The sequence below is a fragment of the Astatotilapia calliptera genome, chromosome 20 (genome assembly GCF_964374335.1).
Source record: "Astatotilapia calliptera chromosome 20, fAstCal68.1, whole genome shotgun sequence".
NCBI classification, from domain to species: Eukaryota; Metazoa; Chordata; class Actinopteri; order Cichliformes; family Cichlidae; genus Astatotilapia; species Astatotilapia calliptera.
Genome location: NC_137441.1, coordinates 29,318,370 through 29,333,614, shown reverse-complemented (window position 1 = coordinate 29,333,614; position 15,245 = coordinate 29,318,370). Strand labels below are relative to the sequence as shown.

At 45.6% G+C, this 15,245-nt stretch overlaps 1 protein-coding gene across 3 annotated transcripts in view; it reads right to left on the bottom strand.

Annotated features, from left to right (window-relative positions):
- celsr3 (cadherin, EGF LAG seven-pass G-type receptor 3) overlaps positions 1-15,245 on the bottom strand; it is a 136,098-nt gene that overhangs the window by 31,901 nt on the left and 88,952 nt on the right. For all 3 annotated transcript variants that reach the window (XM_026153787.2, XM_026153789.2, XM_026153788.2), the window contains 6 exons: positions 15,020-15,161; positions 12,872-12,992; positions 10,971-11,154; positions 9,796-9,897; positions 9,599-9,693; positions 9,021-9,230 (listed from right to left, as the gene is read on the bottom strand). In XM_026153787.2, coding sequence (XP_026009572.2) covers positions 9,021-9,230; positions 9,599-9,693; positions 9,796-9,897; positions 10,971-11,154; positions 12,872-12,992; positions 15,020-15,161 — 854 coding nt within the window. The remainder of the gene's footprint in view (positions 1-9,020; positions 9,231-9,598; positions 9,694-9,795; positions 9,898-10,970; positions 11,155-12,871; positions 12,993-15,019; positions 15,162-15,245) is intronic.

Genomic DNA, 15,245 nt, shown 5'->3' with positions numbered 1-15,245 from the left:
AAAACTGTGTGCAGGCAGGATGCACAGACAGCGCATGAAGGTCCCCCACTCGCTTCGCCGAGGCCAAAGCGAGAAGTAATGCGGTCTTATACGAAAGAAGTTTCATATCTACCGACTCAACGGGTTCAAACGGAGGGCCACAAAGGGCCTCCAGCACCAAAGACAAGTCCCAAGCAGGGACACTGGACTTAAGCACGGGCCTCAGCCGGCGAACCCCTTTCAGAAAACGCACGGCGAGGGGATGCGCACCTGGTGTCACCCCGTCAAAACCGATATGACAAGCAGATATAGCCGCTAAATAAACCTTGATCGTCGAAAACGAAAGGCCTTTATCCAACAGCTCCTGCAGGAATGTCAAAACATCCACAATAGAGCACTGAAATGGGAGAGTGTGGCGGTCCTGGCACCATCGCTCGAAGGCTCGCCATTTGTAAGCGTACAAGCCTCTAGTAGACGAGGCCCTGGCGCTCTGAATCGTCGCTACCACACTAGGTGGCAGACCCTTAGCAACCAAGTTTAACCTCTCAGCAGGTAAGCATGAAGGTGCCACAGATCCGGGCGCGGATGAAACACTTCCCCCCCGCCTGAGAGAGGAGATCCCTGCGGAGAGGAAGCTGCCAAGGACTTGCTGCAAGCAGGCTGATTATTTCTGCATACCACGACTTCGCGGGCCACCAAGGGGCCACCAGGATCAGAGAGAGGGAATGCCGACGCACCCTCTCCAGAATTGGAGATATCATTTCCACTGGGGGAAATGCATACAGGAGTACGTCTGGCCATTGGTGCGCTAGCGCGTCCAAGCCCAAGGGTGCATCGTGGTCGATTATGGAGAAGTACAGGGGGCAGTGAGCATTCACCCTGGAAGCAAAAAGATCTATTTGCGCCTCGCCAAATAGATCCCAAATCTGAGCCCCTATTGAAGGGTGTAACCTCCATTCTCTCACCAGAGGACCCCCCCTGGAGAGAAGGTCCGGCCCCAGGTTCAGGTGGCCCGGGACATGGGTGGCTCTTAGAGTCAGAAAATGAACACTGCACCATAACAGCAGAGAGCGAGACAGCTGCAACAGGGGAAGAGAGCGTGTTCCCCCCTGCCTGTTTATATAAGACACCACTGTTGAATTGTCCGTCCTGACTAAGACATGCTGGCCCTGCAGGACTGGACGGAAACGCTTTAGAGCTAAGAACACTGCTAACAGCTCTAAGTGGTTGATGTGCAGCTGGCGCTGAGCCGCGGACCAGATCCCTCTCACTGACGCACCCTCGCACAGCGCTCCCCACCCACTTAGGGAAGCATCTGTGGACACCACCTTGCGAAACAACACCCTCCCAATCCGAGAGCCCTGGTGCAGTAGCCCGGGCTCCCTCCAAGGACGGAGAGCTAGCATGCAAGACGCAGTTACCGGCAGCCTCCTCCGGAGGTGACGCGAAGCACACAAACGGTGAGAGAGAGTCCAGCGTTGAAACGCTCTCATTTTCAACAGCCCAAGCGGCACTACGGCGATCATAGATGCCATCATGCCCAACAAGCGCAATATCGTCTGGAAACGCAGTCTGCGTCCCAGCTGAAATTGAGCGAGGCAGCGATGAAACGCGGCCACTCTGTGCTCTGACAACCGTGCGCGGCTGGAAAGGGAGCATATTTCCAGACCGAGAAAAGCGATCTGTTGACCTGGGATTAGCGAGCTCTTCTGAAAGTTCACAGAGAACCCCAGTGTCTGAATGTGTGACAGAACCCGCGACAGCTGCGTCTCCGCCTGTTCTCTGGAGCAAGCCACGAGAGCCCAGTCGTCCAGGTAGGCCAAGATGCGGATGCCCCTCTTCCTGAGGGGCGCTAGCGCTGCCTCGGCACATTTCGTAAAGGTGCGGGGAGCGAGCGACAGCCCGAACGGCAGCACTAGGTATTCGTAGGCTACGCCCTCGAATGCAAACCTCAGAAACTGCCTGTGTTTCGGGTGTATAGCGACATGAAAATAAGCATCTGTTAGATCGATTGTCGCAAACCAATCTCCCGGGCCGACTGCACTCAGGAGCTGTCTGAGTGTTAGCATCTTGAACCTGTACGTTCGCAGGTACGTGTTCAAGACTCGCAGGTCGAGGATGGGACGAAGCCCTCCCCCTTTCTTCGGAATGACAAAATAACGGCTGTACCAACCTTTGTCCGTCTCCGAAGCGGGGACCACCCGTATTGCTCTCTTCTGTAATAGCGCCTGTATTTCCTCTCTGAGTACCAAGGCTGCCTCGGGGTTGACAATCGTGTTCACGACTCTTTGGAAACGAGGCGGCTTGACCCGGAACTGCAACCGGTAACCCATGGCAACGGTTTGCAGCACCCACGGAGAGGGGGCGCAAGCGCGCCACTGAGGGAAGTGAGCAGCCAGCCGGCTGGCCTGCAGCACTGACGGCGGGGCGCCGTCGCCCCCCAGTGTGTCTGCAGGGGACTGCATCCCCTGCCTGACCTGGCTCATTTCGCCTGCAGGTTGAGCATTTGAGATTGTTTGAGAGTAAACCACACTCTTTATTGATTGCAACATGGGAACATGTACATTTATACATTTTGTTGGGTGCACCTTTTCCGGGGCATAACAATGAAAAACAGCGGGAACACTCGATGTGGTCGCTTGAACACTCAACACATCTGAACCGTGTGCAGGGGTTATGTGCTTGGGAGACCGCGATAGGGAAGTGCAGCGCCTTCTGGGGCTGACAACCTGAACAGAACTTAAGCGGCACCTCTTGTGCGGCAACAGAGGGGTAAGAGCAGCGTCTCCCTGCTGCCGGATCCCTTCCCCACTCGCAATCACAGCTAGGAGGGCTGAGGCTTCTTCCTCCTGGGCGTCGGGTCCCGTCGGGGGCCCGGGGGAGGGCCTTTGCCCCAGGCCGACTGGCGTGGAGCTCGGGCCGGAGTACGTTCTCTCGCCGGCGGCCCTCCCACTCCAGCAGTGGGCGCCGGTCTCTTGCCAGCTGTCAGAGGAGCGGCGGGCCTGTGAGAGCTAGCAGTGGGCTTGGGCTGGGGCTGGCGTCTGGGGATGATGTCGCGCAGAGCTTCCGTCTGCTTCTTCCTCAGATCGAATCTAGCCTGAATGGCTTCAAGTGAATGTCCGAATAACCCAGCCGCAGACACTGGTGCGTCCAGATACACAGCTCTGTCTCTATCAGGGACGTTGGAGAGGGTCAGCCACAGGTGCCTCTGCGCCACCACTGTCGAAGCCATCCCTCTGCCCAGGGAGAGCGCTGCACAGCGAGACGCACGGAGGATGTAATCCGTGGTGACTCTAACCTCGTTAAGAAGAGGTGACAGCGGGCTGTCCTCCGGAACCAGCGATCCAAGCTCCGCCAGGCACATTGCTTGGTACGTCTGGAGCATGGTGACGGAGCTCATGGCTCGAGCGGTGCCGGCCTGAGCCCGATAAATCTTCTCCAGCTGCGAGGCCGAGAATCTGCAGTGCTTGGACGGCAGAGTTGCGGGGCCACCGACACCATGGTTATGGGACGGGGCCAGATAAGCAGCCAGAGACGGCTCCATAGGGGGTGGGTTAGCTAAACCAGCTCCCTCGGCGCCGTCCAATTCCATGTACTGTCCATAGCCGGGCACAGTGACGCGGGTAGACAGAGGTTTGTCCCATGACGCTGTTAGCTCGCAGAGAAAGTCTGGGAACATGGGGAGGCAGTTTTTGGCCGTTGCGGGCTCCAGTGGAAGGAAAAAACCCGCAAACCGCGACGGCTTCCGAGCTGGTGGAGGAGAGGGCCAGTCCACCTGCAGCTTCTCAGCGGCACGGCGAAACAGGGAGAAAAGAGAGGTGTCATCGTGGCCGACCGGCGCAGCAGCGGCGGCATATTGGGTCGACAATGAGCTCTCCTGCTCATCCTCCGACAAACCATGGATGTCCAGGCCGATGTCCAGCACGTCATCGTCTTCCTGGGGAGCGCTGGCGGGCTTCAACCCAGGCTGAAGCCCGTCAGCGCTCCTGCATGGTTCCGGTCCGTCATCGGCTAACCCGTCAACGTATTCCATGTGGTCAGCCCAGCTAATCGCGGGGACATCGACCTGAAAATTTTCGTCTTCGGACTCGGACGAAGCCGGGGCTCCAGACTCGGAAAGAAGAGGGTCATGCCGTGCGACAGCCGAGCGTCCCAGCACTCTTTCCACAAACGTCACCCGTCTTTCCAGGGTCGAGCGTCGGAGCTGGCGACAAAACGCACAAGCTTCGGGCTCCGTCAACGCTCTCCTAGCGTGGACGATCCCCAGGCAGACAGGGCAGGCATCGTGCTGGTCGCTGTCGTGCAAAGAGAAACCACATCCCTGAGGACAGGGGCGAACAGAAGATTTCTGCTTTGCTCGCTTCGGTTTGGAGTCCATTCCCAAAACGCAAAGCGAAACGCTGCACAAGAAAAACTTGAAAATAGCGCTCCGCGGGCAGCCTACGCACCAGCTGGGCGGTGGAGGCTAACACCAACAGGGGCAGTTAAGCTAGGTTCAAGTTGGCAGACAACGGAGCTAACTAGCAGTAGCTAGCTAGCCCAACTCAGCAGAGGTGTTCTCAGCGAGGTGAAGAGCGTAAGAACTGAGGGATGACGGTGATGGCAGCGGCTATATGTGCGGGCGGGGCCTTGCGCGTGTCATCACACGTCATCTGCCGTAAAGGCGTGAATAAAGGTTTCTTCAGCCAGGACACGCGAGGGCGTGATATCCCATACTTATGTGTTGTACCGAGTGAATCGACTGAAAGGGAACCATTCATAGCCCATTCCTACAAAATTACTGTTATAGTGATACTGATACACCTACACCTTACACCTAAGTTATATTAAGGAAACTAATTTAAGGTTTTACAGTATTGAAGACTTTACATTAAACATAGTAAACAGGCAGGTTCACGTTTAGTTTTAGCCAAGCTGACTGTGTGAAAACCTGCATGTCTTTATAACAGCATAAATCAAATCTATAAATGTGTCCCTGTGCTGGTAGCACTGTTTTTTTTTATGTTGTTGTTTTTTTAAGATAAATAATGAAACACAATTTCAAATTTAACTGCATACTGATATAAAACACAAAATTGTGAAGGAAAGACAAAAGATAGAGGAAATAAGAGACGGCGAAGGCACACAGGGAGACAATTCAGACAATAAAGTTTAACAGTGTGAGAAAAACGAGGAATTAAAGGTCAGAACACGAGAATCTGGTTCTGGTTGAGCAGATGAGAAGTACGCTGCATCGTCACGCCGTTTGTCTGGCTGCTTTGAGCACAACTATGATAAAAAATCCAAGCTAAGTCCTGACCCCAATTAGAACAAGCTTCACCACTGTCAGTGCTCCCATGTCATTGCTTTTTTACGGAGAATTGGTGACTATGGATGGAGGCCTCTTAGAGATTAGTCTGGACTGCAGAGCCTTGCACGAAGGGCTGAACAAAGAGAAATATCAGTGGAAAAGAGAGAAAGAGAGAGACAGGGAGGATCCCTTGCAGTCAGACCTAATAAAGTACTGCAGTGTAATATATTGCTCTGGGGAGAAAAGAAAGGAAAAAATAACATATGACACAACCGTCAGGCAAACAAGGTACAAGTACATGCAGTGCAGCATAGAAAGAATGCATGAATTGTTGGGGGAGATGAAGAAAGATTCAAGAAGAGAATTTGTGCATGAGTGAGTGAAAAGAGGAGAAAAAAGAGAGAATAAGAGAGATGAGAAGTCACATGCAGAAGGCACAGAGGTAGGGAGGTGGAAAGTTGCGATGAGATGGAAAAATGAAGTGAAGAAAAGGATTGTTGGGGGTGGGAGAAAGGACAAAATGAACAATGTGACGGTACCATAAAAAATGGCATTGTTCTAGTTTTTTGTGCTCCCTTCTTATCATCCGTTAGAGGTTATCGAGTCACGTACAGCATTACCTGTATGTGACTACAACTACTTTTGAAGATGACCTCTGTGCAGTAAATGTTTCAGCACATGTAGTGAGAGATTCTGACTGCTATGAATAAATTATCCTCTGAATGAAAATGCTTGCTGTTCTCTTAGAAAACACGCCCAGTTAAACTTCCACCTGCACTTAGAGAAAACTAGAAAATTGGAAAATTGGCGGCTCTTGAGCTCAAGACCCGGCGAGAGCCCATATAAACTTTATTGAAAAGAAAGAGGGTGAAGGGGGGAAAGAAAAGGAGAGTAAAACAGTATAGAGGCCAAGGATGACGGGAATCCAGAAAGAGAGATTCACAAAGGCAGCATGGATGACGGAGAGAGAAAGAGGGGCTATCTTTTTTTTTGCAACATGCAATTTTGAAAAATTGTCTTTTTCAATTCAGCTCTTCAGCGATTCTTTCGCTTCATTTAAGAGAAACTACAAGTACATTTTAAAGATTCTGTCGCTGTGCTGTCACATACTTGACAAAACGTGAGCCCCAGCCGTCTCCTATCAGTACAACAGCATTCAGATGGATTTGATCACAGCTTGAACATGAAAGGTTTTCATCTTCTTTCGTTCACTGCTACATACCTGATGTGAAAACTCTACTTTCCTCCCCGCTTCCCTTCATCTCTGCTGAAGCCACGGGGCTCTATTACCGCCGCTGGGTTACTATAGAAACCGTGTTAGGCATTACCTGTTCATCTTGGCCTAATAGGTGCTGTTGTTTAAAATGATGTGTCAAGTATCATCAGATATAAATTTTCTATTCTTTAGAAGAAAAAAAAGAGGTCGGACTGTAGCTTCCCTTTAGTGATGCCATAATAAACCAAAAGCTACCTCATTACCTCCAGATGCAGGCAGCACAACTGTTTTACAGCCAGAAGCCGAGGTTACGAGTCAGGTGAGCCGGGCATTAATGTGCTAATGTGGCAACACACCGTATAGCGGCTTTGTGACACTACAAACCAGCTAACCAATCACGAAGCCCTAATGGCCGTGTTTCTGATTTACTGTCAGGTTAAATGAAGGGACAGGCAGGAAAAGGTTTTTGTTTTCTCTCACTCTAGGACATCATTAATACTGCTGCTGAGTTGCCATAGCAACTGTCTGTGTGTGTGTGTGTGTGTGTGTGTGTGTGTGTGTGTGTGTGTGTGTGTGTGTGTGTGTGTGTGTGTGTGTGTGTGTGTGGACTGTGTTTGCTAAGATACCTTTTGAGTGCCACAACAAATTCATATACACAGGTTTAAGACGACTTTATAAAAAGAAAAGTGAAGGGAGGATGAAGTCTTACTCCTTTGTGTTGCCGTGCACTGTCTGTCTCCTAGCCACCAGATTTGTGGCTCAGATGTAACAAAAAACCAGAACCTTAAACTTGGACTAGTTCAAGAGCGTTATGCAGAATCAGTGGAGTAACAAAGCAAATGTCAGTGGGAAAACACTGGGGGGGATTGCATTACGGAACTTTAACATCTAAATAGGCACAAATGACATTTTGTGCTCAGACTACGGGAGAATAAAATACAACCACTCACTTTCTACTGCTCACGGTTACCATCGGGTGGCTTAAAATCCTCCCTGTTAGCATGAATTATGAATCGCATCCTGCTGTCTGCTGTGGATACTGTACTGGAGAGAAATACATCTTTTTATTGCCCACTAAGGTCCCTAATTAAAGTGAATAAATCACACCCTGGCTGAAACATTAAAAAGCAGGAGCCAACTAATCAGTTAAAGACATAAGAGGGAAAAATGTCGTGAGGTTTCAATTAATAACCATGAGAAAAATCGCTTGTTTCTAGCAGAAATCCCACATTATACTTTACGACTCTTACAACCGTTTGAGTGACGTGGAGAGAAAATGTTCCAGCGGGAATTACAATTTAAATTCACCTCATGAATTACAATAAGTGTAACTACCGCAGTAAAGTATTATAAGCGAGTGAGCTGTCAGTTTCATGTCAGCGAGCAGTTTGGAAGGCTGAAGCTAGCAGGAGGGGTCCTGCATTCCTGGATTCTTCAGCCACTTACTCGTGATGTATGGGAGCAGCTCATTCCTTGTCAGCTGAGTTTGATATATAAGCTTAAATATTTCTGGCAAAATAAAACAGAGATGTCTGGTTACCGCCTTTATGTCAGAATGCCAACAATTTTTAAATTATCGCCTGTCAGCTGGTGCATCCTCAGCTGAAGGCGTCGGCATCACGTAAAACGAGAGCCTGTCAGTTAATATGCGGAGATGACGCGCTGCAATACTTCATGAGTTACTGTCACCGCATCACCATAGCAACATTACTTCCAAATTTCTGAGAAAAGACATCTCGTTGCAATATCTAGTCACTGGGTCTGTACCCCATAATAGTAGAGTGTATCAATCATAGCTAGAGTTTTAAATAACAGCAGCTATTTTATGTCCTCTGGGAGATTCTGTGCAGATTTGTAGTTGCTAGCGGCAGGAGTATAGTAACACAAAGATTTTAACTCGCAACTTAATGTTTTATTGTAATATTTAATTTTGCACCAAGAGAGCAGATATTATTAATAATTTCGCATCATATTCACGAGGTCATTTAGAGTAGTTAGTTGGACGCTTTCCTTAGTGATCCGCTTGTTAAGTTACACTTAAATCTATTGACATACTGATAAAAGCTGCCAATAAAATGAGATTTAGAAAAACTTGATTTTCACACATGAAAACACCCCTTACTTTTACACCTGGATTCTTCCAACAACCTTTCACAGCTTGCACTTCATCTGTATTTTAAACAGTCCTGCTTTTGCTCACTAAATGCAGCATTTTATCAATATACCTAAAAGTTGTCCTTGAACTGCTCATGATGGTGTTCGTTGTATTGTTTGTATCGTCTGTGTGAATGCTGCTTTCCACACTTTTTCCATGACGTCACTTAGATTTAGATCAGAAAGGATGAATCATCAAGAACCAGTAAACAGCCCTTGTTAATGCAAAATGTCTTCCTTTTTTCACAACACCTGCATCCTCATCGCATCTCTCCTCCCCAAGTACATCAGTCTAAAATACACAGACTCAAGCAGAGTGTGTCTTTGTAAAGACTCTAACAGGAGCGTATAAAGGAATTTTCAAAAATATGTCATTTTTACCTCGTTGAAGTACGCGTCCTGGGTGGCGGTGAGTCCGAAGCCACTCTGCTGGGTCTCAAATGTAAGTAGGCGTGACAGCAGCCGCTCAGCTATCTGCAGGTCATTGCCATAGAGCCGGGTGGTAGCCTCGGTTACATCACGGAGCTGGTGGGCAAGCTTCTTCTCCATGATGGTGTTCAGCTCTGTCTCGTTGCGCTCCAGGGAATCGAGCTACACAAACATCCAGACGCGGGAAAAATATTTATTGAATGAATGAAGAGATTTAATGCCAGATGACATATTTGCATGCGTGAGCATTTCAGCTGTCTGTCCAACAGGCAAATCTGTCCTTGAATAATTTTCAGACTGAAGAATTCCTTCAAGACAGGAATTAAACTGGAAATCTCTGAGAAAGCGTTCTAGCTGCATATTAAAAATATTGGTTCCTGTTACTGTTTAAAAATAAATTAAATTAAATTAAAAACTTAATTGAAATATTCCTGCAGGAGAAATTTAGATTTTAGATGTTCAGAACAAACTTTTAATGGAGTTAAAAAGTGAATTAGTTATTGTATTACTGTCATTAGTGGTCTACGTACAGCAGCACTGAGCTCCACAAACGGAGGTGAAGTGCAGTTGCAAAGGTCCGGCTCCAACCAGCCTCTCTCGGCATCACAGTGTCTAATGGCAGCACCTGCAAAGAGGAGAAACATGAATTTTTTTAAAATGTCTCCTCACAATGATTTGGTATGAAAAATCAATGTGTTTGAATGCATTTGTGTTAATGTATACGGACCGACAGAGCCTTTGGGGCAGGGCACCGCGGCAGGCAGGTTGAACTTGGTACGCGGCCACCAGATCCCCTGAGTAATGGTCTTTGGACAACCATCATAAATGACTGCGGGAGAGAGAACACCAATTAAAATCCTTATCAGCTCAACAACCTTTTCCATTTAAAATCATGACAAAATATGACTCACAATGTAAATACATTTTTTTTTAAGTTTTTCTTTTGACTTGCGGAGAAAAAAATGAAAATGATTGTGAGAGAATAAAACAGCAGCGTCTCACTAAAAGAAGTAATTACAAGTGGAGACGCTGGAACTGACAAAGCTGCACAGAACAGGGGAAAAAGGGAGAGAGAATCAACTGGAAGCTATTAAATAGACGATGACTATAATTAACAGTTTCTTTGTGTCTCTGGGCTCAGGCAGAGACTTGACAAACATGACCATTTTTAAAAAGATGGAACAGCGGAGAAACAGGAATCCTGTGATTACACAATAGAAGGTAAATAGGGTAAAAGCTCAGAAGTGGTTCATTATTGTCATTCACATGTCTTTGTCTCTACAGATGATTTAGTCTGAAGGCTTTTGAACCCATCCTAAAAAATATACACCTTGTTTAAAGTCATCTGGAGTTTGCCACCAGTCTACTGACAGTCCCACAAAAGATACACGGATGATGAAATTGTTTTGACAAGTTTTGGGAACTACGACTTCGCAGAGAAGGTTTAATACTAAATCCAACTTGGAACAAAAGCAGCTGATTTTTTCATTTACTTTGTTTTTATCAATGGAGCTGTGACAGTGACACACTTTTAACATAAAGCAAATCGTTTTCTATGAGTGATTCACTCCCTCACACTAATATTGCCTTCAGGCAGTTTTTAGAATTACTGAAGTTTTTTTATTTATTTATTTGATTTTTTTCACCCGCAAGCGGTGACGCCTCAGATATGATACGGAGCTTCACATCAGCAGATGAATGAATGAATGATGTAGCCCCCTGTTGTGTAAACAGGAGTAATCTCAACAGGCAACAGTGAGATGCAAAAATATGACAATAAACACACACACACAGTTCAGAGCCCCCGCTGGTGCTTGCTTCTTTTTCTTTCTTATTTCTTTTAAAGAAAATAAGCTAAAAATAAACAAACACAAACTCAGTTGACCTGCTTCTTTTTCTCACCTTCACAGCCTGAGTTTGTGACCTCAGCAAAAGGGTTGTCACACGAGTTGCACTGACGACCAATTACGCCAGGCCTGCACTGACACTGTCCTGACTCTGGGTCGCATGCCCGCGAGAAGGACCCCACTGGGTAGCAGTCGCACGGCAGGCAGGTGTCCGAGTTTCGCGGACGGAAGTGGAACTCCTGAATATACACATGGACGGACACATGAGTCTCAACCATACAAACTATCAGCGTGTTACAATTACATCAGCGTGCATGACTGTGAGATTTATACAGCGAATCAGATGGGGAGCCATGTATAAGAGAGAGTTGAAGAGCATCAATCAATGCATTACAGTTGATGATTTAGTTTGCACAGCTTGAGAATACAGAGGATATTGATGCCTTTGCCTCACACACCACTAGAGATGACAACCCGCCTGGTCTCTAGAAACAATTTGTGGCAAGTGTTTGCAGGTTGTTACAGCACCAAAACTTTCTTGTGATTGCTTTGATCGCTAGCAGATTGCCAAAGTTGTCTGTTGTCTTCCAAGTCTGGAAGACGCTGAATTGTCTGTGTACCATCAAGTGGTAGTGGAACTTGGAAGTAAGAATGTTCACCTTTAAAACAAAAGCTGGCTCTTTACCTCTGAAACCAACACATTTCAAAAGACATAACATTCCCCACTTTCTGTTTGCGTAGCACTCTTCACAGCTTAGCAAGTAGTTGCAGACAAGTTGCAGACATCTTCCCAACAGACTATGATTGGGTCACTCACCAGTCTCCAGGCCTGTGTCACTGCAATTTTAGTAGTTGTTTTCAATGCATCTGCCAGATACCTGCAACAACCACTTGCATCTGGTTGGGAATTATACATTTTTCCCTAGCAACTGGTGGTTGCCAGGCAGGTTGCCAGCCAGTGTCTAGGTCTATGTGAACGGGACCTAACTCTGCAGTAAGGACAAGAATAATACCAGGTTAGAGGATGATGGTGCAGCATCACCAGTGTATGTAATGTAATTCTGAAGGACTTCCCAAAGTAACTGTTAATGTATAGAAAGATAAATCTGTTAAGATCTCATTTTAAACCTTACTTTAAGATATCGACTGCAATACTTGCCTCGACATGATTGGCACGTAGGCTAAATGAGAGCATTGTTGTGTTAGCACAACAATGAGAAGAATAAAGTAACTTCAAATTGAATCTAAATTGTTGATAACTACTTTGTCCGGGGTCAAATCAACATGGTGATCGGCTATAGGCACCACATTTCCGACACACTCATTGTTTATGCCACCTACACACTACTTGCCAGCTGGAATTCAATATAGAGATTGTTCAGTAAAACCTCCCAATTTAACCCTTGGACCCCGATCTGTGATCATGTGTGCTTCATGTAGTCACGAGGTGTGGATTTAGGGGAAATGACACAGATTAAAGATTATCTTCAGGATTAAAGCCTAGATAAAACAGGATTCAATATAGCAGCTACAGAGGAGTATATCAATACGCGTGTATTTACGGATCGGAAATTTCAATATCTATGGATGATCAACATATCGTGGTTGCTGTTATATATACACATCTGGATAGCCTATCAACCTGAGAGGCGTTTACTGGGTGGTCTGCAGATGATCAATTTACTAATTAGGTGTTTTTAATCTAAACAGCATAAATTTTAAACATGACAATTTTAAATATTTGGTTCCATAGCAAAATGTGTTGTAATGACTTTTTGAGCAGCTCCAGGATTTAAGTAATACAACAACTACCCATCCATTCATCTAATTTCTTAACACCTTATCCAGCTTAGGGACTATGGGAGGAATATCCAGAGGAAACCGACAAAAAAAAAAAGTATTTCTACTACCTTTCACAACATCGTTGTATGTACTTTGTGTGTTTCTCCTGGTTACCTTGCACTGACACTGTCCGCTGGTCTTATTACAGTCAGGATCGAAGCCTTTATTGGTGTCACAGTGGCACGGTCCACAGGTTGGAGATCCCCACCAACCCCTGGGACACTGATGATCAATCCTACACGCACACAGAGACACAGAGTCATTAACACAAGATAGATCAGATAAAAGAGAAAAACACCAACTGAGCAACACAGCCTGTCAAAAACTTTTAATCGCTCTTCAAAGGATTCAACATTCCCTCTGATTTCCAAATAATTGGTGGGAACAAAGAGATGAAAGAAACAAGTATGAAATGAAGGAAGCAAAGGTATGGATCGAACTGGGAGGAAATATTAATACTGGCATGTGGAGGTAGATGTACAAACAAAGAACTTGCACTTTTGCTGAGACACAGAAACAAGATATGATTATACACAATATATCGATTAACTTTTGACAATAAGGTTTACAAGATGCATTAGACTTCCTACATAGCCACAAACTTTAAATGTTTCTTATTGCTGGCACAGCCACACTTTGAACAGTCGCATATTAAACAGGAAAGCCTCCTTCACCCATTTAAAACATTTATTAAGCTCACCGATTCGTTTTAAAACCTGTTTTCTCAAACTACTAAACTGACACTGAATTTCAACTCTATAAAAATAACTTTTTTTTATGTTCACTACACTTCTCATTTGCTCACATCTCAGCTAATGTGCTTTCCTCCTAAACTCTAATGTCTAGCGTCTAATGGTTCACTGAAGAGATGAGTGCTTCTCGCAGTTAATGCAGACTGTTGTGAGCATCTCTTAATTGCACCTTGTGGAAAGTCTCGGAGAGCAAAATTCAGATGTGAGTGATTTGTAACTGAATATCAGGGTTGACTCTCCCTGTTGTGTATTTTTGGCAGCTTAAATGCAAAATACTTTGTCTGATCATAACTCAGGGTGCACAGAAACAAAGACAGGGCCTTAAGCGGAAGCTGCTCCAGCTGTGCTTTGATGAATATATGCCTTGTAGGGGTCTTTCCTAAATGAGAAATGTGTTCAAACTGGCAAGTCATTTAAGATTATTTTTCACGTTTGCTTTAAAACAGCTAAAACTTTTAATTTTTAGATGTTAGTCTGAACTTTTGTTCTATAGGAACTGGCTCATTATTGTGATATGGATATTGGTAAGCTAGGCTCATTCATGACCCGGGAAATACATGTATGCTTTTAACATTATCGATGCATTGTTTTGCAGGGAACCATTACTAACAGACCTAGAGCAGCAAGATTTACTTTTGCAGAAACCTTCATGCAAATAGCTGTCAATCATCACCTAAAGTGACGATGACAGACAGAAGTAGTCCTCTATAAAATATAACAAGCCCACTATGTCATTTCACTCGCTAAAATAAATAGTACTTTAAAGGTACTCTGATGAGGCATAAAAACCTGAACCTTAAAATGATATAAATCAGCAAATCTGCAAATAAAAGTAGCCATAATATAAAATGTCGATCCATTTCTGATGTTATCATCCTTCAGTGCATGGTGGCAACTTAAAAAAAAAGGAAAAAGAGGTACTCTCATGACCACCTATGGTTAATGAGCCATATATGTGTGTGCACGCATATGACTTGTTGCATAATCTTTGTAAAATTATTATAAATCCAGTCTTAGTGCTGATTTAATTTTCATACAACTCTCACTGTCTGCCAATCAAATATATGGAAAAACTTTACGATATTTCATTTGCAGGTGAAAATGTGTGTCCTTGTGAAAAACACACCAGATCAAAGATGTTCATCTGGGACAAAAGCTCACACAATGAGCAGCTCATGAGATAAATCTTAAGCTGTGTGGATTTCACAGGCAGGAAAGAGGCACGGGGTCAGGTCAGGGTTACGCTTACTTCACACAGTTTAACATAACCACAGATAACCTCTGAGTGTGTGTGTGTTTTGACTTGAGACTCCGCTCATCCCACAGTGGATTACATGGAACGCTGGAGATGTGGGGCAACAAGGCTGAACTAAAGCTACCAAGACACGCACATAACTGAACAGAGCTTAAGTGGGCTAGAGACTACAAAGAGTTGTAGTCTGTGTTGGCACCTCGCAGGTAACCCGAAGTTCAAATGTTACATCAGTTGCGTGGGCGTTTGCCTGTGTACCTGTGCTGGCAGTATTGCCCGTAGTGGTTGTCTCCGCAGTCACAAATGTATCCATGGGAAGAGCTGGGCTTCCTGTGGCAGTGAGCCTCATTCTCACATGGATTCAGATGACAGGCGTCAGTGCAGCTTTTCCCATAATAACCTGAGAGACACAAAGAGAGATGTCAAAAACCTTCAGCACAGTAAGAAAACTTGGTTCTTAAATGTTTTTTGTTTTGTTTTGCAG